General features: G+C 41.0%; 1 protein-coding gene and 1 long non-coding RNA gene across 13 annotated transcripts in view; both read left to right on the forward strand.

The window, feature by feature from the left end:
* Positions 1-7,836, forward strand: part of ANKRD44 (ankyrin repeat domain 44) — a 312,848-nt gene extending 305,012 nt beyond the window's left edge. For 5 of the 12 annotated variants that reach the window (XM_082689044.1, XM_082689039.1, XM_082689043.1 and 2 more), the window contains 2 exons: positions 1,026-1,117; positions 3,489-7,836. In XM_082689044.1, coding sequence (XP_082545170.1) covers positions 1,026-1,117; positions 3,489-3,736 — 340 coding nt within the window. In that variant the 3' untranslated portion in view covers positions 3,737-7,836. Of the gene's footprint in view, positions 1-1,025; positions 1,118-1,883; positions 1,920-3,488 lie in introns of all 12 variants that reach the window. The other 7 variants (XM_082689038.1, XM_082689037.1, XM_082689042.1 and 4 more) reach the window with 2 other exon arrangements.
* Positions 7,837-15,983: 8,147 nt separating this feature from the next.
* On the forward strand, positions 15,984-24,951 carry LOC309843540. The gene is made up of 2 exons (XR_014300196.1): positions 15,984-16,030; positions 24,025-24,951. It is a non-coding gene; the product is annotated as an uncharacterized lncRNA (long non-coding RNA).
* Positions 24,952-25,685: the final 734 nt, after the last annotated feature.

Here is a 25,685-nt window from a genome sequence, read left to right on the forward strand (position 1 = left end):
ATTTATTTATTTATTTGACAGAGATCACAAGTAGGCAGAGAGGCAGCCAGAGAGAGAGGAGGTAGCAGGCTCCCCGCTGAGCAGAAAGCCAGATGCGGGGCTCTATCCCAGGACCCTGGGATCATGACCTGAACCGAAAGCAGAGGCTTTAACCTACTGAGCCACCCAGGCACACCAAGCTAGACATTTTTAGTTAGAATCTTTATTTTGTTATGCCTTCATGGAATTTTGTAATATAATATATTAGCATTATGTGTTCTTACTGGAAAATGACAGTTTTATAAATCATGTTCTCAGAATACATTTGAAGAGTTTCTAAGCAGTTTGTCTTCGTTATATTTTAATATAGTTCAGTGTAATCCTCAGCATGAAAGACCTAAATCTGATTCATTTCCCATTTTAAGAAATTACCTACATTTAAGGGCAAAGGAATATTGGGATTTTTTTCCCGTTAAGTTTCTTAAGAAGTGTATAGCAGAAATGAATATACTGGGTTTGACATTATTCTTTAAGGTATTCTAAATTCAACAAAATATCATTTAGTATGTTTAGTAATAACAGGGAGGTTTAAGATAAATGTATATGGGTGATATTAATACCAGTCATCTTGATGTACTGTGTGAAACAGTGACTCAAATGCTGAGGTAGAAAGGAAGGTAGAAAGCAAGCTAGAGCTTACGTTCCTTTTCTGGCTTCCTGTTTACTGTCATTGAGGTCATTTGAGATCCAGAATATTTGTCCTATCTGCAGAGAAATCTGGGCCGACATGGAAAAAGAGTTGGATGTTACCACCTGGAAAAGATCTGGTCGACAAATATTTTTATTTTAAAAAAGTAATAATATGCGCGTATTTTCTTAAGTATTTATTTTATATTTATATATAAATATACTTTATATTTATATATATTATATTTATTAAGTATTTTCTTAAGCATTTTCTTCCTTTTGGCAATGCAGCTCCCCACAATGACACGTCCTCACACAAATCCGTACCCCAGTTGACGCTGGCTGCTGTCTTCTTTCAGACCTCTCCACGTGGCTGCGCGAAACGGCTTGAAGGTGGTGGTTGAGGAGCTGTTGGCCAAAGGGGCCTGTGTACTCGCTGTGGATGAAAACGGTAAGTGGGAACGGTTAGCAGTTGCGCAGGTGCCTTCCCTGTGCTGTGAAGCCGGGGGAAGTGAGGATGATAGGTGCTCATTAAAAAGGCAGTAAGAATTCTCTCCCCCTTGGCAGTTTCTGTGTGTGAGACATCCAACAGGGATAGTCTGTCCTGTCTGTCTTTGTAAAACATGTGATCCACGCACAGCCCACCAGTGCCTTCCATTCCGCATGTGACACCAGCAGCTCCTCTCTAACCCCTCAGCGTGGCGGCTCAGCCCTTTTGGACACACTGAAAAGCTGGCAGACGGGCATTCAGAATTCTAACTGCGTGCGCTGGAGAGTTAGAGACCACACATGGCACTAGTGCATGCTCAAGGGCTCCGAGAAAGACCTAGGTCTTTGTATTTCAGTTCATTCTGAGATCAAACTTTTTTTTTTCTTTTTAAAGAACAGATCAAAACTCACATTCTCAGTAAGGATATTTGGGGAGCATGAGTACAATTTTTGAATGACTTTCTAGGCTTGAAAGCTTCTCCTGATCTCTGTAACATTCCTTTCCTAAATGAACTCTCAACAGAAGCTTTCTACTCTGCTTCCTTGGAAAGCGAATGAATAACAGAATTATGTGAAATACCATTTTAAGCACAATACCTATTAACCATGGGGAGTGAAAGACGAATTTCTGGATATTTATGAATGATGTAATTTTTTCAATGTGTCATTAATTGTGGCATTTAATTAAAGCATTATCATTAACACAACTCAATTAATGCTTATTACAGGTATTGGAACTAGCAGCCCATGCCTGTTTCTCAGAAGTAAGCATTAGCCATATGACATCATTAGCTAATTCCTACTAGCTTTTGTTTTGCAGCCCCGTTTATCCTAGCATGTACCCCTCTCTGTCCTCAGCCTGACTCATCGAGGAGGTGCAGAAAGTTCCCTGTCGCCTCCTCTCCTCGGTTGTCCCTCCTTCCTTTCCCTCGCCCCCTTACCACTATTATGAAGCTTAGGGTTGGCATGCAGAAGTACACAGTTCTTTCTTCAAAATGGCCCAGAGAGCTCAAAAGAAATCAGTCGTGTCTTTCTCCATGGTAAGCCTGCTGCATCTGAGGCTTCCCCTGCCAACAGCAATCTTAGGAACGAGAGCCCTGGATCAGTGGAGCTGAGGCCTTTCTGGAGCTTACTTGCATCCCAGAGGCCTGGGAACAGTCTGAGGCAGTTCTGTCCAGCACGACACTCATAAATCCTGTACTCCTCCGGGACTCGCATGGGATGGAAGGTTCAGATTCCTGTCTGTTCTTACTTGGTTCCATGCTGCAGAGAGGAACGATCTGTTGGGGCCTGGGGGAGGGGCAGAAACTCTCCAATGTTGATAGGAGTTGACGAAATGTGGAGTTTTATCGCACTAGCCACTAGCTCTGAATAAATAAGGGAAGGGTAAGAGGAAGTCTGCGGGTGGAGGGCATAGGCTGACCCTTTCAGGTCAGTGGAATGAAGGTTGGATAAGGGCGGTAATGAAGTCACAGAATGTATCTACCTCCCCCTGCACGTGTTAAGTTAGTTTTCTCTTCCGGATGGGACCCATCAAGTCTAAATGGTGGAGAATGACAGGACTCCAGAACCATTTTCCCACACCAGTCATTGTTGGGCGACTTTGGTTGGTTGGTGTTGCTATTTTTAAAAATTCTGTTAAATTTCTCTTAAATGATAGTAAGTTTTAAATCACAAACAGCCAGTGCTTTCCTGTCTGATCTGCTCCAATGATTCCATTTCCCTAGAACGAGTTCATGGGTACATACTTTATATAAACACATGTAAAGCAAGAAAACTGCGTTAGTCGCATTTGCAGACTTGGGATTTTCAATGTTTTCTAATCCGACACGCGATTACCTGCTATGAAAGTCATTGTTCTCAGAATGAGAGTGTTCTGGCCCAAGCCTGAGGCGCATGGTGTGCCTTGGTGTGCGTGTGCTCTCAAGTGGAAACACCTCTGTGGTTGTCCTGGTGCTGTCATTTTTGTTTTTGTTTTTGTGTTGGGGGGTGTCATTTGTTTGTGTGTGTCTGTAATTGGGTCCCACCCCTGCCCCCTTGTGTTTCTGTTCATTAGATGAAGACTAGAGTTCTGCCTAACTTCGGGTAACATAGTGCTTGTTGTCATGTAAATGGAAAAACCAAGTCCCCTTCATAAAATGTCTCCCCCTCCCAGTTCCCTCTAGCCTGACCCCTAGCATGACTTGTGGGAAGTAACTCCTCTTTTTGCCTGGCATGATTTCTAACTCAACATACATCTCCGCGTGTGAGGTCGTATGAGATGTACTGTGGAATGCTCACGCCGCCTTTGGATTTCCTGGACTAACCACTGCCTTGTCTGCATTTACGCCCAGGTCATACCCCGGCCCTGGCTTGCGCTCCTAACAAAGACGTGGCTGACTGCCTGGCCCTCATTTTGGCTACCATGATGCCTTTTTCTCCTTCCAGTACAATGACGGCTGTCAACTTCGTTTGTTTTAAAAAAGACAATTTGAGCAGGACGACCCTCTCCAATCTGGGTAGCATGGTTAGCCTGTGCAGTAACAACGTAGGCTCAGAGGATGGGTACAATGAAAATGACTCTGATTCCGAAACGTTTTGACTTTGGACTGTAGAAGCTTTTCCTTGATCACCCATATTGGAAGAAGGGAAAGAAACATGAATTCCAGGCTTATGTTGTGTTTGAGTATTATTATGGGCCTGGGCTTCCAGAAGCCGGTGAAAAGGAATTAATCAAATCCAGGGAAGGCAGCTAGGCTGTAGGGCAAGGCACTCACAGAAATGGGCCCTGATTTTTATTTGTGTTTTCATGTTTTCCTTAGATCTAAGCTACTTCTGTGCAAGTCTACCTCTCATTTTAAGTAAGACATTTTAAGTAAAAAATGCATTTGATTCTTTTTCTTTTGGCATAATGCAATTGAGGGGGAATGGTTCTCTAGAAAGAATGTTTTCTGTTGTTGTTTACTCACTCAGCAGTGAGTTCTCAGAAGTATATCGATGTGACATTCGTGTCCCCTGAGGGGAGGGGAAGAGAGGGTAGGAATTGCCTCAAACCTCTTCTCACTTTGATGTTTACTTCCTCACTAGAAGCCAAAGCTAGAGGTGTTCATCTTCAGAAATGATGCCTGTAATAATCTTTTTAAGGGAGTCCAATTATGCATATCCTCTCTATAGCAAGCACTTAAATATCCAGAACTTCTTTCCAAGGATTTTTATTAAAGTTGCCAGATGAATGGAAAAATTCACCAAAAATTCAAGTTGCTTTTTTCTTTTAACACAAATACGGCCCCCAGTACTCCCTGTAACGAGCCTGGGACTAATTTTCCACTGCCTGATTGAACCCAAATCTGTCTAATAATATTTCAGGTGAAAAATTGTATTGCACCAGAACTTTGAGACATATGCAGATTTAATATGTGGCTACCTTTTATTTATGTTTTTGTTAGTTCATCCTTAAATCAGAATGCTAGCTTTTTAAAAAGGTCAGAACCATCAGTTGCTTATCAGTAGTAAAGTATTAAATGAGCTTCTCAGTCAAGGTCATACCAAGTGAGTGGAAGGGTGACGACAAAGGGAAACAAGGTACAAAACAGAAGGTAGAAATGGGTGATGTGAAAATTAAAGCCACTTGATAGTTGCTTGATGATCGAATCAACATAGTGAATACTGTGTCTGCTCCCTCTGCCAAAGCTTCTAGGTCAAATGGACCCCGTTCTGCACCTGGAATAGCTGTACAAAAAGAAGAATGAGACTCTTTAAACATTACGCACATACACACACACACATATGTATATGTATATGTGTATATATATATATATATATATATATGTCTGTAGTTCATCAACCAGCTGTACGTGAGGACCAAACTGCTTCAGTCTAAAACAGAAGAATTTAAATTGCTTTCCTTCAAAATGCAAGTGAGAACTGAAGTAGCTTTTCTATGGAGTTAAAATGTAATCTTTTTGTGTAACAGTCTGTTGTGTTTTATATTTCTTATGACACAGATTTCTGGTTGGTGGCTTGACATTTGTAACTGATGACCTGTTGACCAAGGCTTATTTTTTTTGCCAAACTAGAGAAAAATGTTCATATACTTTTGATGTAAATGTGTTTATATTTATTTGAAATGAAACAAAGGCCGAGGAAACATCCACTGGTTGTTCTCTGCTTTAATCGCTGTGTGTCTTACTTGGAATAACACAAAAGCAGGAAAGCACGCAGGACCCTCGCTGGGCTAACCGGCCGGCCTGGGGCCAAGCCCAGCCTTTCCCCTGCTGAGGTTTCCTCGGGCTCTTCCACGTCGGTTGAAGAGGGGTACAGCCTCCATTGCTCAGCCCCAGTCTGTAGCCAGCCTGGAGCGTTTGGGAGACACTGCCATCCTTATGCTCTTCTGCAAGATGAGAACTGAGGTGTGTGGTGGGTCATACGCGGAAAGGTGGCCCAAAGAAATTTACGGAAATTACTCTGAACACACTGAAAATCTCATGTGGTCCCAGGAACCTAATGGGAAATGATGTCCGTGTGTGAGCACGTGTAAGCAGGAGAGGAAATACAGATCACCAGCTCATGTGCTATTTTCCACTTGAGGAAGAAACGGGAGAGAAACATGTTGTCAGGACTCTGACATTTTATAGTCAGTTCCATTTTCAACCGTGGAAATTTCTATTTTCTAACGTATGTGAGATATTTTTAAAACAGTGTTCTAGCATATCTGGATCAAATACACACGCTGTATTCTATTTTTCATCTAATCATAAAAGACTTTACTCTTACTCTTTTAATATCCTGACTTAATGCAAAACTCACCTTGGGTTCTTCACAAATGAGAACTTGTTCAGAGGACTTACAGAATTGGTCATAATTTCCCGGGAAGTTTTCGACCCCACCAACATTGTTTTTTCATGTTTTGGTGTTGTGGTCCCCCTCCTTCCTCTGTCCCTTTTGTTTGTTTAGAGAAGACGCGTTTTTGAAAAGTAGATAAATTGCTAATGAGCAGTAACGACCTTATCTTTACCAAAACACTGAAAAGGAAGCGAGCTCCAATGCTAAAAAAAGCACGATATACTGTGGTGTCTTTTTCTAGAAGTGAATGGAAATCTTGGTGCATTGGCGTTTAAAGCAGGAAAGGAAATAAATGCCTGCTTGTAATGGTGAAGCAGCATTCACATGTTTCCTGTAGAGTAGCACAGAGAACAAGGAAGGTGGCAGCAAAGCAGTGCCGGCCCGGGGACACTTCTCTCCACATAGCTGCATTTTGACTTTTCCCCACTCTCTCACGGATAGAAAGGAGAACAAAAGAACAAAATGAACTCATGCTCGCCGTGAATTGTCCATGGAATCAAATCCCTCTCCCACTCTCTCACTGTTTCTCCATTCCCCGAGACCAAATTTTTTTTCTTTAGGAAGTGACTTCAAAAACTGAGTTCTGTGTGTTTTAAGTACATCTCTTAGAAATAGAACTAGATTTGCAATGTAGCTTTCTAAGCAAAACACACACACACACACACACACACAGAGCTTTGTGCTTTTAAGCAAGTCTTGGTTGTGTAGTGCTTTTTACCTGACTGTGTTATTTTTAGTCTGTATTTCAACCATATTCACAGGGATCACGTTTTCATCGCACTTACCTATTCGCCGTGTCTGCCTGTCCTTGGTAAATCCATTACTATCTCCAAATTGCCTAAAATCTGCTATGATTCTACAGTAAAAAGCTCAGGGGATTTCTATTTATCACTACTAAAAGGGCACTGTAGTATGTTTTGGTACTTTAGGCAGTCAACAGCTGCTTGATTTTTTTTTTAATTTTATTATGAAATTAGAACAAGAACATCAAACGGATCTGCTGCACTATTCGTCCTGTTGAGCAACCTGGTTTGCTTATCTGTTGCGTTGGTTGAAGAACTCATCCCTTTTTTGGTCTTGTAATATGAAGTTAGAGTGCCTTTTTATATTTGTATATTCTGAAGATGTTCTGTGAAATGTTTTGTATTTTTTCCTTTGAGTGTTATCAGAGCAATATAATACCAGTGAGTTTTCATTTCAGCCTTTCTTTGAATGTATAAAGTGTCTTTTTCCTCTTTCCCCTTACCTGCTTAGAAATGAAAATGAAAATGCTGAAGTTTTCTATAGGGATTATGTTTAATTTTGCAGTGCTAAAATGCTTTCTTCTTACAAAACTGTAAACCATAGGTCAATGTTAGAGGGGAAAAGCGTTTCAAGATAGTGACAATCTGAGTGTGTGTAAAAATGTAATTCTAAGCGTTTCTTATGCAGTGATCTAAAAATTCAATGCAAATACCTTTTGTTTGGTAGTTTTGTCTACATATTTTATGCTTTAGCATGTGCAATATATCTTTGCAAAGCACGATGATACAAATCTGGTGCCAGTGTTATATTTTGCATAACATATTTGTAACAGCATAAAATACTGTTTGATGCTTTCAGTGGGATTTTGTCTGTAATGTTTGCTTATGTAAATTGGAGTTGAATGACTCTGGTAAATGTCATGACTGTAAAAATGAGGGAAATGACTTTTAGTTCAGTGAATGACTTTGAACCAATCTGAATCTTTTCAAGCACAGTTTAATACTTTTTCAACTACTGAATGCTAATAATGTAATGAAGTACTTAACTGTAATATACTATGGAAATGCATTCAGATGGTTATTTTTACAAATAAAAACGGTACAAATATTGTTGCAATTTGTGTTTGTCTTTACTTTTTCTGATTTATCCTTTTTTACCAGTTGCTCTGCTAATTTACATCTTTGCTTCCACCAAAGCCAAAATGACATTACATTTTGAAAATTACTAATCAAGATAGAAGAATTTTTCCAGATTTGCATTTCTGTTTGTAACATTGCAGTTGGTTGGGGGCAGGGGAAGTCAGACATGTATATTTGTGTTTGTTCTATATATTAAGGCCCGTTTTCTGGAAATGATTTGAGCTGGCCTGCAACAAAGGGCGTGTGATAAACTAGAAGTAGAAAAATGAGGACAGGGAAAAAGAATACAAAATGGGAACCGTAACATTTAATACAGTGGCTATGACTGAATGGGAGTTTGCTCCAGCTCCCTTGTGATCAAGGTGAGAGGGGAGATGGGGCTGATTGTGTAGATCACATATATCAGAAAGGAGGAAGCCTACCAAGTCATCAAAATGGTGGAATCAACCACACTTCCTTTTGTGGCCGCCACTAAAACCACAACACAGGGTCGCAACTCTCCGCACTATTCTTAGACATCACTGGAGAATTTCCTCTGTCCTCACCAGTCATAATTTCTCTGCTAAAGTAATCATTTCAGGGACAGCCCCTAGAAGCGTTAAGGAACAAATTCCCAGTGACACTGTTTCCAGTGGATGAGAAAGAGCTTTCAGGGTGGGGCCCTCTTGAGTTCCTCAAAGCGGTGTCTTAGAAAGTTTGCAGTTCTTGCTAAGTCTAGCCTGGCCCCAGCGCCATCTTTTCCACGAAGAGACGGAATCCCAGAGAAATTAGATAATTTGTTCGACTGTGTATAATTGACGCTCTCAATGCACAACCTGTGCCAATATGTTCTTTCTTTTATGCCGTCCTGACAATAATGTTATGCGGTTGTTGGCGTTTTTTCCTGCTAGAGGTGTTCAGGAGGTTTCGCTCTTTGCAAGTCTCACTCCTTACTCAAGTATGCAGCTGTGGGTGCTGTCATTCCTGAAGACTGTAAAGCTGGAATCGCACCTCAGGTGGGTACTCTCCATAGTCTAGAGCTGAGCGGTGCATTGGTTATCCAACCTCATGTAACAGATGTCATGTCTGTTACATGTCTGTTACAATGTCATGTAACAGCCACCTAGTGGCTTCAAACAGCAAATGTTTACTAAATCTCGTGGTTTCTGAGAGTCAGGAGTCCAGGCATGACTGAGGTGGGTCTTCTGCCATGGGGCCCTCGGGGGCTGTAACCATGGTGTGAGCCAGGGAAAGATCCATTTCTAAGCTCACTCATATGCTTGTTGGCACATTCTCTGTGAGTTGTTGGACTGAGGCTCCAGTTCCTTGACGGCCGTTAGCTGCCTTCACTTCCATGCCAAATGGGCCATTCCAAAAAACGGCAGCTCCAAACATGGCAGCTTACGTCACAAGAACTAGCAAGCTGAGAAAAGCCAGAAAGAGAAAGTCCAAGACAGTCGTGCCAGCTTTTAAACTGAATACTGAAGTGCCATTCCATCATTTCCCCCATATTTTATTCATAAGAAGCAAGTCCCTGGATTTGTTCCACATTCAAGGGAAGGGTTATTACCAAAGGGTGTGACGACCAGGAGGCAGGAATCACTGGGAACTATCTGGGAAGCAGGTTATGACACCGGATCTGTCACAGTGTCCCTCCAGAATCTAGCGTCCTCCTGGAATAACTTCTTGCTTGCTTCTTTCCTTGCTAAGGAAATTGTTTACTTTACCTTTTTGTTTACTAAATTCAAGAAAAACGTAGGGATCCCCTGACTTCACTTGTGCTCTCTCAAGCAAGCAGAGAGGAGCTCATGACCTTCACGGCACCGTTTCTGTTGTTGAACATTGATGTGGGCGCGTTGTCTCCAAATTGCTTTTTTAAAGGATCCTTCTCTCTAATTCCACTCAGTAGGTTTAGATGCCCACACATCCATCCCTCGTTTAACACACTTCATGTGTTCCAGAATTAGCTTGCAAGGCACAAAGACATTAAGCTAAAAGGCTATTAACATAACATAAAAATATTGTGGGTAAAAGCACTGTATGAATTGTCTGTAGCAAATTTCATGCTAAAGATACATTTGCTATAAAATACCAAGCAGCAGAGATAATGGCCTCTTCCATTCATTAATTTTGGAGCACTCCAGGGAGTCACTGGAAAATGTGGAACATTTGCGACTGATCCAGGGACTGGTGGGTGCGAGGGTTTGCTGCTAGCATTTACTGCACTAACAGTACAAGGCCGGGGGAACCCGATCTCCCACCAAGGCCTGCGTGCGGCTACCCCACCCCCAATGCCTGTGCTCCCCCACCTCCTGCTCGTCTGCCTCCTCATCTCCTGTTTCTTAGTCATTTTTCGTCGATTAATTATTTGTGAAGCCAGCCGTATTTTTACATCTATTTTCACAGGAGTTGCATCAACAGGCTCTAAGCTTAAGAAAAAGAATTTCAGAAGCAAAGACCAGGAATGGTCCCCGATTGTGTGTTTTTTCCAGAAAAGATCACACACAGGTTAGTGGAAAAGGATAAAGCACTGTATAGATTTGAGACAAAGATTTAATTCTTTTGTTATTAAATACACGAATGTACATATGCAAATGTACATTCCTTGTCTTAACCAGGGAATCATTGTCTCTTCTTCACAGGTGGGGAACCCCCTTCACAAAGATGGGGCACCTGGGCCACAGTCACCCAGAAAGTTCTGGCAACAAAGAACTGTCCCTTCACATAGTTCTCTGGGCACTAGTAGACAACAGTTTCTAGGATACTTTTTTTTTTTTTTTTTTTTTTTTGGTCTGTCTGGCTGCCACCCACATAGAGAAGTGACAGATTAATGAAGTTAAATCTAGAAGAATTTTGTAATTTTCAAAAATAAAAATGTTGAAGCAGTACTTAGAGTACAAAAACCTTGCCCCTGTTTATATTCAGTTGAAAGTGCACGGCAGGTTTGAGAACTTGAATAACCCATCTTTCTTACAGTCAGGTCTCCTAAGAATTACAAAATCTAAGCTCAGATCTTAATGACAAGAAGTTGCCAACCATATAAAGATCAGAGAAAAGGGAACAGTCAGTGCCAACACCCAAAGGCAGAAATGAGCTTGGTATGTTCTAGGAACAGAAATGGGGCCCGTATGGCTGGAGACTTGTAGGGTGGGGGAGGGTGGTGGAAGATGACATTAAGAGCAATCTGAGACCAGATCTTACTAGATTTCATGAGCCGAAGTAGTAGTTTCTGTTTTACTCTGAATGTGATAAAAATCACCTGGAGAAGTTTTAAGCAGAAAAATGGCTGTGGTCCTGTTTCATTTTGAAAAGATCACTCTGACCAGTTCAGTGGCCACAGCAATGGTCTAGATAAGTAAGCACGGTGGCTTGGATTGGTGTGGCAACAAGAGAATGTGGCAATCTTGGGGTATTCTTGAAAGTAGAGTTGGCTGAACTTGCTGATGGTTTGATGTCAAGGGAACAGTGTAGAGTTTGGTGGAGAGGCTGGGGCTGTACTTATAGATGACCATGGGAGATGGCCTTGGGAATAGAGAGAGACGGGAGTGCTGGATCATGGACACACCAACATGTAGAGGTCAGGAAGAAGAGAGGACCTAGCAGAGACCATCAGGGAGGAGTGGCCGGTGAGGAAGGAGGGAACGTAAGAGAACATGGTAACTCTGAAAACTGGGAAGGAATGTCATGGGAAAAGGAGTTTTAGTCGCATCTACTGTCTCTATCAGTTCTGGGAGGTCAAATAAGATATGACAGAGTGGCACTGGATTTAGCTACACCAAATTTATCAGAGACATTCCCAAGAGCAGATGCATCGGAGTTGGTGAGCACAGCAATCGGAGGACGGGAGGAAGAGAGGACAAAAGGCAGCAGCTGAAGGAAGCTCTGGAGAACAGAGAGGGGTTTGTTTTTTAAGACAGGAGATCCTTTATCATTTTGATGCTGAGAGAGTGTCTTCCAGAGAGCAGGAAGAGGGTGTGAGAAGCGGTGGGACAGTAAGTTTGGAAGGAGCATTTTAGAACAGCACAGGATGGTTGCCAAGTTAGACTTAGTCTAGCTGAGATTTACAACCATTAGTTTGCCAGTCATCCTGGTGGGTTTTTCGTCAGATGTTTGGGTACAGGCAAAGAGTAAGTAGCGGGATTTAAACAGGGATAGAGCTTTGCCAGGTGAGTCCAAGGGGAGCTATGGGACTCTGGTGACTTCAGCAGACACGATTGCAGAGATTATGGATTCTAAACTGGGTGAGGAAGGAACCGAAGGTGTGAGGGAGGTGACGGGGAGTGAGAAAGTGGTGTGGTCCCTGAACTGAAGGTCCTGGCAAGATGGAAGAGCGGCCGAGTTGTCGCATCAGAGTTGCTAAGCTAAACCTGGGGTGCCCGAGGTCGTGCTCTCAGAGGAGGGACACTTCTGATGCTGACAAAGCCAACGAGTGGGCGGTTGAGGACGACTGAAGGAGAAAGCGTGGGAGGTGAGGAAGTAAAAACGGAGGAGTCCAACGTAACAAATGGCCCCAGGTTTAACAGCATTTGAGCAAAACGGAGGAGAAAATACAGCCATTTTGAAACATCTATGACTCAGGTAGACTCAGAGCTGATTTATTATCAGACTGAAGTTTGGGTCCAGGATCAGGATGAAGCTTTTAAAAAGGTAAGAATGATCAAGTGCATTTCTTAAAACAAATGAACAAACAAAAAAATACAAGGAAAAACCTCAACCAGGCCTTGATTATAATACAATGACAGCTTTTCCGACCACTTGGTTTAACCTAAAATTTTTCACAAGGCTCTCCAGAAAACAAGACAGATGGTTAAGAGCTGCAGAATGAGCAAAGGAGACGTGTGGGTCAGACAATCGTCTCAGTGATGATAACACTGAAAAACCGAATACTTCCCGGTGGGCCTTCCACGGAAGACGAAAGACTAAAATCATTGGAATTCTGTCTTGCTTCCCAAGTGAAAAGTAAATTTGCCTTAAAATATTAACTTTTTCTGAAAATCTCAATTTTTAACTAAAAAGATAGAAAGTGAGTTTGGCTTTATAATTCCCTTTTGAATTTCTTTTTTCAAGAAGTGTTTCTAAGCCCATGCTGTGTTTCCATTTTCCTTTCTTTTTCAGTCTTGAGTTTACTCCTTGCTCTTTCATTGTTACTTAAAATCGATGACAATTTTATTAGAGGTATGTTACGTAATGATTGGTTTTCTGCTTACCTTCATTCCCAAGGGTCTACCCGTTAGCGTGGAAATTTTGATGAGGCTGCTGGGCCGGTTTCATTCTGGCATCAGTGCTAACGAAGCTGATAAAGGATTCAGTCGGTGCCATCTGGGAGTTTGCTTTGTGATGTCACAGCTGACACTAGAAATTAGATTGAGAGAACAAATTACTCTCCCACACTATATTTTAGATATGGAAAAAGAAAAGCCTTTTAGGATGCCAACAATATTTCCTAGAGATAAGAACATATTTTTCTAACAATATTTCATAGAGATAAGGACATATTTTCAAGTGTATTAATGATCCAGCTTCATTTCTCTTGCTGCCGGCCTCATGATCTGATAGTGACCCAGATGGGGAACAGAGGACCTTCTTATGAAGCTGTTGGTTGTGACCAGAACACCAAATAAAAATCATCTCATTGAATTAGTCAAGCTATTTTTCCAGTTGGAGGGAAGAATAAAAATAGCCTATACTCTCTGAATGCTTATTGTGTGCCAGGCCCTCCTGTGAGAGCTTTACATGTATCAACCCATTTCATCCTTGGAACAACCCTAGAAGGTAGATGTCATTTATTATCACCTGCCAAAACACACAGTAACCAGCGACAAATTTGGGATTCAAACCTAGTCACAAACCTAGTCACAAACCTAGGTAAGAGTTCATAATCTTACCATGCTATTTATACTGGGAGGAAAACAAACAGCTTGAAGCCAATTTTTCTTTTCTTTTCTGTAGTCCCCCCCCCCTTTTTTAAATTAACACTATGCAGTCTTTCTTCTGTGACATAAATATTATGCAACAGAGGGTTGGTTAACTATGGTCCATGCTCCCAAACCAGCAACCACTTTTTTTTCCAATAGCAGCTTTATTGAAATTTAATTGATATATCATAAAATCCACCCTTCTAAAGTATCAAATTCAGTAGTGTTTAGTGATTTCAAAAAGAATGGATAAAGAAGATGTGGTTCACATATACAATGGAGTATTACTCAGCCATCAGAAAGGATGGACACTTACCACATACATCAACACGGTGTAGGAGTCTATGCAGCCAGAGCGGCCCCACCCCCATTGAACTGACATTTTGTTGTTTATGCAGTAAAACTTAAATTAACTCTGCCCCTGCCTCCACGGGAACTTAACTTAAAAACAAGTCCCAGAAACCAGTCCCAGGTTTAAAAAAAAGCCCAAATATAAGGGTGGGTCAGGCCAGGTGGAGATATTCAATCAGTGGGGACGCATACTGTCTCCTAGCTACCAAGGAGTATGGGCCCCGATCTTTGGGCACCTTTTGGGTACCAATTCTAACCAAGGTGATAGGCTGGTTCAAATGTCTACTAGGGTAAATTGTAATTCAGTTGGTCACCTAGAATGACTGTGTAGCTTTCTCTGTGTGTTACAATTTCATTGGCCACCTGTGTGTGGCCAGGCCCAACCACATGGCCTTTGCTCTATAAAAGCTAGTCTGTGAAACAGAGACTGGTTGTCCTCTCTGTAAGGGGCGGCCCCGATCGGTCTGTTTGACATTCGGTTTGATTCTTGATGCTTGGTGCAAGATAAAGCTTTGCTTGACTTTTGCTTTGTATCAGTCTCAATCCTTTAATCATAGACCCACTATGGGGGACCCAATATTGGGGACCCAACAATTGATGGAACTGGGAAGGATTATGCTGAGTGAAATAAGTCAATCAGGGCGCCTGGGTGGCTCAGTGGGTTAAGCCTCTGCCTTTGGCTCAGGTCATGATCCCAGGGTCCTGGGATCAAGGTCCACATCGGGCTCTCTGCTCAGTGAGGAGCCTGTTTCCCCCTCTCTCTCTGCCTGCCTCTCTGCCTACTTGTGATCTCTCTCTCTGTGTCAAATAAATAAAAATAAAAATCTTTAAAAAATAATTTTAAACAATTAAAATTAAAATTAAAAAAAAAAGGAAAGAAGTCAACCAGAGAAAGACAATTATTATATGTTTCACTTATATTTGAATATAAGGAATAGAGCAGAGGACCATAGAGGAAAGGAGGGAAAACTGAATGGGAAGAAATCAGAGAGGGAGACAAATCATGGGAGACTCTTGACTCTGGGAAACAAACTGAGGATTGCAGATAAGAATGTGGGGGGGGGGGTAACTGGGTGATGGGCATTAAGAAGGGCACGTGATGTGATGAGCACTGGGTGCTATACACAATTAATGGATCATTAAACATTTATCAGAAACTAATGTACTAAATGTCAGCTAATTGGATGTAAACTTAAAAAATCGAATTAAAATAAGAAAAAATAAAGAAATAGAACATTCTACTTAACAAACAACAAAACAGGGGTGCCTGGGTGGCTCAGTGGGTTAAAGCCTCTGCCTTCAGCTTGGGTCATGATCCCAGGGTCCTAGGATCAACCCCCACATCGGGCTCTCTGCTCAGCGGGGAGCCTGCTTCCCTCCCTCTTTCTCTGCCTCTCTGCCTACTTGTGATCTCTGTCTGTGAAATAAATAAATAACCTAAAAGAACAACAACAAAACAGTTATGTAATCAGCAGCACTATCTAATTTCTGTAAATTTGCACCACCCAAAAAAGGAATCCCACATCCATTAACAGTCATTCCCTATTCCCCTCCTTCTCTCTTTCCCTTGCAACCACTTATCTATTTCCTGTCTTTATGAATTTGTCTATTCTGAACATTCTCTATTAATGAAATAATACAATATATGGTCTTCGTGATTGGCTTCTTAGTATGAAGTTTTCGAGGTTTATCCATTTTTTTGCACATATTATTACTTCATTCCTTTTTAGAGCCAAATAATACTTGATTGTATGGATATGCCACGTTTTGTTTATCCCTTCGTCAGTCGATGACATTTGAGTTGTTTCTATTTTTGAGCTATTATGAATAATGCTGCTATGAACATTTGTGTACAGATTTTTGTATGAACTTGTATTTCAGGTTTCTTATGTATTTACCTAGAAGTGAAATTGCTGAAGTTGCTGGGTAAGTCTAGATTATATTTTTAGGAACTGCCAAAATGTTTCACAGCAACTGTCAAACAGTCCAATCAGCAGTATGTGAGAGTTTCAATTTCTCTGTATCCTTGCCAACACTTCTTATCCCCCATTTATTTTTATTATGGCCCTCTTAGTGGATGTGGTTTTGATTTGCATTTCTGGTTCAGGACTAATGATGTTGAACATTATTCCTTGTGTTTATTGGTTATTTGTAAATCTTCTTGGGAGAAATGTCTATTCAATCTTTTGCCCATTTTATTTTATTTTATTTTATTTTTTTAAAGATTTTGTTTATTTATTTGACAGACAGATTACATGTAGGCAGAGAGGCAGGCAGAGAGGCAGGCAGAAAGAGAGGAGGAAGCAGGCTCCCTGCTGAGCAGAGAGCCCGATGCGGGACTCGATCCCAGGACCCTGAGATCATGACCTGAGCCGAAGGCAGAGGCTTAACCCACTGAGCCACCCAGGTGCCCCCCTTTGCCCATTTTAAAGTTGAGTTACTTATTTTGTTGTTGTTGAGCAGTAAAATTCTTTACATATCCTGGATACATGTGCCTTATCAAATATAGGATTTGCAAATATTTTCTCCTATCCTATTGGTTGTTTTTTTACTTTCATGATAGTGTCCTTTGAGACACCAAAGTTGTGTTTTTTGTGTCATATCTTAAAAAACCACTGCTTAATTTGAAGTTATAAAGATGTACTCTTATGTCTTCTTTTAGGAGTTTTGTAGGTATAGATAGGGGTACCTGGGTGGCACAGTCCACTGAGTGTCTGATTCTTGGTTTCGGCTCAGATCCTGATCTCATGGTTGTGAGATGGAGCCCTGCAACGGGCTCCACACTCAGCATGGGGTCTGCTTGAGATTGCCTCTCCCTCTGCCCCTCCAACTCATGCTCTCTCGCTTGCTCTCCCACTTGAGTAAATATATAAATCTTTTTAAAAAAGCTTTATAGGTGTTGCTCTTACATCTAGAGCCTGTAAGTCAATTTGAGGAGTATTGCAAATTTACTATATTAAGTTTTCTGGTCCATGAACATAGGATGTCTTTCCATTTATTTAGGTCTTTCTTTTGGCAGTGTTGGCTAGTTTCCACTATGCAGGTTTTACAATTCTTTTGTTAAATTTATTCCTAAGTGTTTTATTCCTTTGGATGCTACCATTAAGGGAATTATTTTCTTAATTTCATTTTCAGATTTTTCACTGCTAATGTATAGAAATACAGTTGATTTGTAAAAATTGATCTTGCATCCTACAACCGTGCTGAACTCATTTACTACTTTTAATAGTTTCTTAATGGATTTTCTGTATATAGCATCATGTCATCTGAAAATGAAGATCATTTTACTTCCTTCATTTCCATTTAGACATTTTTTTTAACTTTTTCTTGCCTAACTGCCCCGGCTAGAAGCTCCAGTGTAATGCTGAATAGAAGTTATGAGAGTAAACATCATTATTTTGTTCCTGATCATAGGGGAAAAGAATCCGGTCTTTATTATTAATTATGATTTTAGTTGTTGGTTTTTCATAGGCGCTCCTTATCAGTTTGAGGAAGTTTCCTTCTATTTCCAGTTTATTGAGTTTTTTAACTTAAGAAATGGGATTGGATTTTGCCAAATGCTTTTCTTCATCTTCTGAGATGACTGATCATGTGGCTTTTGTCCTTTGTCCTTTATTCTATTAATATGATAAATTACATCAATTTTTTTTATGTTGAATCAACTTGGCTATGTGGGATAAATCTCCCTTGGTAATGGTACATAATCCTTTTTATATATTTTTGGATTCTGTTTCTTCCTGTCTAACCTTGGCAGGGACCAGGGGATGTGGGGAACCAGAGCCTCTGGTTTCATTAGTCACCGAGGTTTCCCAGATCACATCCCACCCAGTGCATATAGAATTCCTGATTTTATCAGGGAAACCAGGAGGGAAGATGTCAGAAAAAAACTGACTTGAGCATCAAGGCCTGCTCACACTGTAGGAGATCTGGGGGTGAATCACCAACCATTTCCTGGCATCTCATTTCTCACCTGTACAATTTCTATTTACAGTAGAACAGACAGATTAAAGTTTACTACCTATAATATAATAAGAACTTTCATAATAATAAAAACACAGAAAACAATTTAAAATAGGAAAAGGATATAAATCAATAATTTATAGAAGAGAAGTCAAATATTTAATAAGTATATATTTTTAAATCTCATCACTAATAAATAGGGAAATCCAAATTAAAGCAAGTGCTGTATTATTTTTTACTCAGAATATTGGCAAAAGATTTTTAAAAAGAGTGATACTACATAGTGCTGGCTAAAAAATGGGAACTCTCCTACAGTGATAGTGGGTAGAGGAATTGCTACAATAGGACAATACTGCATTTCATCAAATCTAAGTGGGCAATTGTAAGATTGTCTTGTCCATTTAGGCTGCTATAACAAAAATGCCATAGACTGGGTGGCTTGAACAACAGACATTTATTTCTCAGCTTTGAAGCTGGGAATTCCAAGATAAAGTACCATGGATTAGGTGTCTGGTAAGAGCTTGTTTCCTATTTCATAAACAGCCATCTTCTCTCTCTATCCTTACATAGAGGGAGGGGTGTGAGAGCTTTCTGGAGTCTTTTCTACAAGAGCATGAGTCCCATTCATGAGGGCTTCACCCACGTGACCTACTCACCTCCCGGCCCCACATCCTAATGCCATCACATTGGTGATTAGGTTGCAACATATGAATTTTGAACAGACACAAACATTCAGTCTGTAACAAAGATGTACCATTATTTTCTCAAACAAAGAAAAAACCTGCCAATTAAATAATAATATAATACTTTCTTTCCTTTGATTATAAGATGCCTCCTGACTTTAAGGACATTAAGTGTGAATGATAAAATGTGGCATACATTAGACTCGTGCCCCCTCCCAGAAGGCAATTGTTCTTGTCCTCCTTCAGTTATGCTCCTCCCCATGGGGTAAGGAGTTTGTGGGCCAAAGGGGATGTGCCCAATTATAATCTATGACCTTCTATCAGACTATTTTATATTCAAGATGCTGAAACTCCCTACTCAAAAGTCTTGATCCTAATAACATTAGGATCATTAATACCCATTAAAATTAGAATTACACATACCCTTTCACCAAGCAATCCTACTTTGGGGAATCAATGCTACAGAGATAAAATTACAAGTAAGCAATGATGAAATTTAAAATATTTAACAGCCAATTTGGCACAGATACTTCCCAGTCAGAACAGACACTAATCAAAATAAACACCAACAAATGGACCTGCCTCTAACATTTTTAGGTTCTGGCAAGAGTATAAATGGAGGTTTTTATATGAGATGTTTAAATACTTTAAAGTGAAAAAAAATGAGTAAATAAAATATATGCTTTGACAAGTATGCCTTCATGACAATCTAGAAGAACTGGTTCAGATATAAAATTATTGCCCCCCTTGAATTTCTGAGTCAGACCCTAGTAGCACAGGGAAGGTAGCCCTCCATCTTCAACTGGTAGCTCATGTCCCACTGGAGTTTCTTCCTACCCACAGCCTGATTCTCACTGAGAGGAGTCTTGAATACACATATGGACACCTTAGCCTGCATGACCAAGCTCTGTTAATACCGTCGGCCCCTTGGTTGCCCCTCAGGCCTGTGGATGTTTGCAATGGTGGTGTAAGTTGTCTTCAAGAGGATGGACCAATGAAAATGACCCATGTAGCTCTGTTATTAGGATCAAGACTTTTGAGTAGGGAGTTTCAGCATCTTGAATATAAAATAGTCTGATAGAAGGTCATAGATTATAATTGGGCACATCCCCTTTGGCCCACAAACTCTTTACCCCATGGGGAGGAGCATAACTGAAGGAGGACAAGAACAATTGCCTTCTGGGAGGGGGCACGAGTCTAAGGATATTACTGCTGGCAAGCATACTTTCTCAGCAACTAACAAGTTGAATATTAGTCCTTCAGAAAACCAGTGATGTAAATGCCAAAATGTTTATTGCATCTTTTAGAAGATTTTATTTTTAACTAATCTCTACATCTAATGTGGGGCTTAAACTTAACAATCCACGATCAAGAATCCCACGTCCTAACAGCTGAGCCAGACAGACGCCCCTGTTTATTGCATTCTCTGTTAGTGGGAAAGAAAAAAACCAGAGACAATTTGAATGTCATTCTATTATATCCCTAATATGGAATGATATGAAGCTATTAAAAATAATAAATGTGGTTAAGTGATATTAAGTATGGTTAAAAACAGGAAGTTTCAGTGAAATGTTTATCGTTACAATCTCAAACATCAGCAAAAAATCCATTTATATGTTTATAAGCATCTACCTACTGGATGGTCATGGACAAAGATATGACAGGACTTACCCTATAATGTTACAGGAGAAGGGTATATGCCCCTCCCTGTCTCTCTCTTTCTCTCTCTCTGTCAAATAAAAAAATAATAAAATCTTAAAAAAAAAAAAAAGAAAAAAAAAGGAGGAGAGAATAAGGGAATGGTAAAATTGTATCTAAATGGGAAATGTGCCTGGCATAATGTTAAGAATGTAACATAGAAAAATTAGAACAGTGATCTAATTATGTGACAGAACTGTGGGCAACTTTTGTTCTGAATTTATGCTCGTGTTTATGTTTATTGTTTCTGCAATAAGGTTTTTAAGAAGAAAAGAGGCTGGAATGCATAAACAGGAGCTGGGAGGTAAATCAGTTCTTCTACTTAATGGTGGGTTAATACTGTCCTTTAGAGCTAGCTCCAAGCTCCATAGTTAAAGAGGAATGAAGAAAACTTGGTGAGACTCCAGTAAGAAACCGCAGACATATTAAGAATTGAAGAAAGCATCCTTTTTGGAAGAGTAAAAGGGACTGAACTTAAATAGCTTAAAGTTTCTTTGAATTGTAAAATATGGAGATTTGGGTCAATAATTTCTCACATCCCTCCAGCTCTAACAAGTTTTTGTTCTTAGACTAGATCTGTTAGTCAGCAGCGTAACTGCCAACTGCTTGCAGCTTCTGAAGGAGAGAGCAGGGAAATACGCAGGAAATAAAACATGGTTGGAGGCTGACTGCACCATGAGTCCTTCCCCAGAAGAATTTCTTCCAGATGAGACTAAGATGTGCTCTTCCTCTTCTGAGCAAGAAAATAAATTGGATTTAAATGCGGCATGGCAAATGCAGGATCATGAAAAATTATTGGAGAAAATGTTGAGTTAAAATAGAAGCGATTGATACAAGACTGATTGTAAAGTCCCTTTACTGGAGACTTTAAAAATTAAAGTTGTCACTCATCATTAGGGGATGTTGCTAAAGAGATGTCACTTGGCCAGTGTGAACTCCTTCAAGCGCTACATATCTAGCTATCTCCACCAGCTTGTTGTTGTACAGATACTCAAACACATTTATTTGCTCTCTCCCTTGAACAGCCTTTGGTAGCTACTATATTCAACAACATCAGAATTCATCCTGGGTCCCCAGGCTGAAAAACCAGATGGACATCCTCGACTCTTACCCCTCCTTTGCTATAATTATCCATTGGGTTATGAAGTCCTGTTCTTTCTGTGCCTTTTTCTATTCTTTTTTATTTTATAAGTAGGCTCCATGCCCAGTGTGGAGCCCAACATGGAGCCCAACGTGGGGCTTGCACTCACAACCCTGAGATCAAGACCTGAAGAGAGATCGAGTCAGATGCTTAACAAACTGAGCCACCCAGGCACCCCTCCTGTGCCTTTTGAACACACTTTCCCTTCTGTGTCTATTGAACTCAACTCTCCAAACCCAGGTCAAATGTCACTTCTTCTCAAGTTCTACCTTTAAAAAGGCAGAAATAATTGTTTTTTCCTCTGTGTTTCCAAGGCACCAAGCACATGCCAGGAGCAATGGTGGTTATATCACTTACTGTTGTAATGATTTGATTATATGTGTGACGAAGATGAAATATTCTTCTGTCTTTGCTCCTCAATCCCCATCTCCTCCTGGTCACATGCTAGTTTGGGTTGGCCTAATTCTGGATCTTCTCTAGGTGGTTTAAACATAGGCATGGAAAGGGTTTGGGAGGATTAGAATATGAGAGCCTCTGGGTAATCAAAATCTCTAAATATGGGGAGTTGAATTGGGACCCCTTTAGTATTCTTTGAAAAACATAAATGAATATGAAATATATGTTTAATTACCTCTTAGAAACTAGACTATGTTTCCCACACAGAGATAGGTCTCATAGAGCCCTGGGATTTATTTAGGTTACACATAGATCTGTTGCCTCCTTTTCTACTTCATGTCTATTTCCCCAGTCCCTCAGCAGTGCCTGCGTGACCTAGTAAGTGAACGTATGCGTGTGGTATGGCCCCTTCCAATAAAACATCCCAATTTTCCAAATCAGCGTTAATGAACATTTCCAGATGGTGTCACTTTGCTTATGCCACCAGAGGTCCCGAGACCAGGCCAACAGCTAAGAGGAGGGCCCCCAGGTTGGAACTGGGATGGAAGCCCAAATCAAAGCGAGGAAAATGTGGCAGTGGTCAAGGCAATAGTTATTGACGTGATGCCAAGAGAAAGGCAAGACAAAGGCTTAAGAGGAAAACAAACTGTGAGATCAGTGGCCAGGAGAGTCTAAAGCATGATGTCCAAGTTCAAGGTGCCAAATGAATCAGGTATGTTCAGAGATCTGAGAAGGGCTATTCTTCACGATGTGTCTTTGACCGGGTCAGGTGTAGCTGCTTAAAGACACCGGAGGGCTCCCTCTCTCTCTCTCTCTCCCTCTGCCCCTCCCGCCTCCCTCATGCTCTCTTTCTCAAATAAATAAATAGAATCTTTTAAAAACATTAAAGACACTAGCACGTGTCATGCATCGTCTTCCTTCATACTCCTCCTCCCCCACTGAGCAGCCCAGTCCAAGTACAGAGTGGGTGAGGCTGCTGGTGTCTGGGGATGAATCACGTTTGTGATGAAGTTCTGGAATGTAAGTGAGGTTCGGTGGGGTGGAGTCCGGAGCCGATGACCAAGAAAGGCCTCCTGAGATGTCTTTGGTGCAAAATGGTGGTTTATTAAAGCACAGGGACAGGACCCGTGGGCAGGAGGAGCTGCTGCCCTGGGGTTGCCAGGGTTGGCAGGTTGTGCACCCTGGGGGTGGGGGAAGGAAAAGGGAGGTTTCACTAGAACTTTCATATGCTAAAGAGGACCTACAAGATACCGGAGGCCTTGAGGCCTTGCCATTCATGGTCAAGGTCATTTTTCGCTCTAGTAAGGTAATAACATTAAGATAGTTGGGAGATTCCTAAAGAAGGTCACATACGTCCTACCCAGGAGTGGGGGTGAGGGAAGGTTGGAGGGTGTCAGCTTTTGCTTTGTCCTCAGCCAGCCTTCTGTTCCCTCATCATTTGTAGCTGGCATTGTACCGGTGGTCACTGTATTCTACACTGTCACACACTTGCCGAGAAAAATAACGATGCTGTAAAAGTTGTCTCTAAAATAATACAAAAGCTCCCCACTTTTCCACTTTTCCAGCCACTAGCCCCTTGTAGGACCAGTTCCCAGAACAATTTCAGTTAGAACCTTGAAGAAAATTAAATGTCCTCGGTCAATGAACTGCATTTCTACATTTGGTCTTCTCTATTCGTCCATTGCTACTTTTCCTCTTGGGATACATCTTTTAAGCTGCTACTGACTTGCAGGAAACAACATAAAACTGAGAATTATTTTTCAGATTCCTTAATCTCAGCACTTTTTATCTATTAACTTTTTTTTTTTTCAATATAGCTAGTTCTATTGTGGGATCAACTTTTGTTGCCATTGTATAAAATTGAATCCTATATTGTTTATTGCATGTAATTATTTTTGTAGTTTTTTAAAGATCTAACTGTTACCAATTTAAATCAGGCACTGGTGTCATATTTCAGCAAAATTTTTTTCTAGAATACTCTCCATCCTCCACTTTGTGAAAATTAACATAATTGCGTCTTTTCTTTCTCTTTTTTTAAACAGCAACCCAGGCTGTTAACCCTTCAGGACCCAAGCACCCTTCAAGACTCAAGCTGCATCACAGGAGCCCTGAGAAAGCAGTTAGGTATCAGAATGTGCTTAACCCAGCCACTGAATGCAAAGGGTTACACTCTGCTGGAAGCTACGGGGACTGATTGGTGATGGTGGCAGAAGTAAGATGTGTTCCTCATGCAACCTGGCTTGGGAGCATCACTGTATCTTCTTACTGGGAGCAAGGGACTGGAAATTCCCCTTCGACCTAAAAATAGAAGACAAGGGCGCTTGCTATAGGAATTAGAGAAAAGTAGGCAGTATTTCTAGAGCTCTTTGGAATTCTTTCAGAGAAAATGTTATAAAAACACAAGCTATTTCTTTTATTGTTAAATTACGTTTCTATTGTAAGGGCCTATTTAGCCAGAGCGATTCCATCTTGGATTAGACAGTCATTTTGTTGTTTATGCAGTAAAACGTAAACTGACACCCCCCACCCCGACCCCAACCAGGGGACTTACTTAAAAGCAAGCCCAGGAAACCAGTCCCAGGTAACAAAGCCCAAATACAAGGGTGGGTCGGCCAGGTGGAGACATCCAATCAATGGGGCGCGCATACTGTCTCCCTAGCTACCAAGAAGTGTGGGTCCCACCTTTTTGGGCGCCAATTCTGACCAAGGTGATAGGTTGGTTCAAATATCTATTGGGGTAAATTGTAATTCAATTGGTCACTTATGTTTGACCTAGCATGACTGTGCAGCTTTCTCTCTGTGTTACAATTTCATTGGCCACCTGTGCATGGCCAGGCCCAACCACATGGCCTTTGCCCTTAAAAGCTAGTCTCTAAGGCAGAGAGAGGTCACCTCTTTGCAAGAGACAGCCCTGGCTGGTCAGTTTGATTCTCAGTGCTTTGTGTGAAATAAAGCTTTGCTTGACCTTCGCTTTGTATCAGTCTTATTCTTTTGACCATGGACCCAACACTATCACCAATAACTCTGCAAGGAGAGCTTTTTTTTTTTTTTTTTTTTTTTTAATTAAAAGTCCCCTCTGCCCGCCTCTCTGCCAAATTGTGATCTTTGTCAAATAAATAAATAAAATCTGTGGGGCACCTGGGTGCTTCAGTCGTTAAGCATCTGCCTTCAGCTCAGGTCATGATCCCAGGGTCCTGGAATCAAGTCCCACACTGGGCTCCCTGCTCCTCGGCAAGCTGGGTTCTCCCTCTCCCACTCCCTCTGCTTGTGTTTTCTCTCTCACTGTGTCTCTCTCTGTCAAACAAAATAAAATCTTAAAAAAAAAAAAAAGTCCCAATACTGTAAATCACTAAGTACCAAGAGAATTTTGCCATGCAAAGAGCGGGGTATCAAAAGCATGCAAAATCAGCCTCTGAATCAATTCCTGCTGCCCCCCACTTCCCCTCACGTAGCATGATTTACTGCCTGCTGGACAAAAGTCAGAGGAGAGAAGGGAGACGGAAAAGTAGGAGAAGTAATCCTAAACATAAACCCCAACGTGCTCATGGGAAGAGAAGGGAGGAACCACGTGTGGTTGGAGACAGAGAGACAGTGCCTGACGGACGTGAAGTCTGCTAATGTGGCAAGGAAAAACAAATCCTGTTCTGAATTACAAGACAGGGAGGAAGTCAGGAAGTGGAAACTCAGGAATGACTGTGAGAAG

Source organism: Mustela nivalis (genome assembly GCF_964662115.1).
Source record: "Mustela nivalis genome assembly, chromosome: 11".
Taxonomy (NCBI): Eukaryota; Metazoa; Chordata; class Mammalia; order Carnivora; family Mustelidae; genus Mustela; species Mustela nivalis.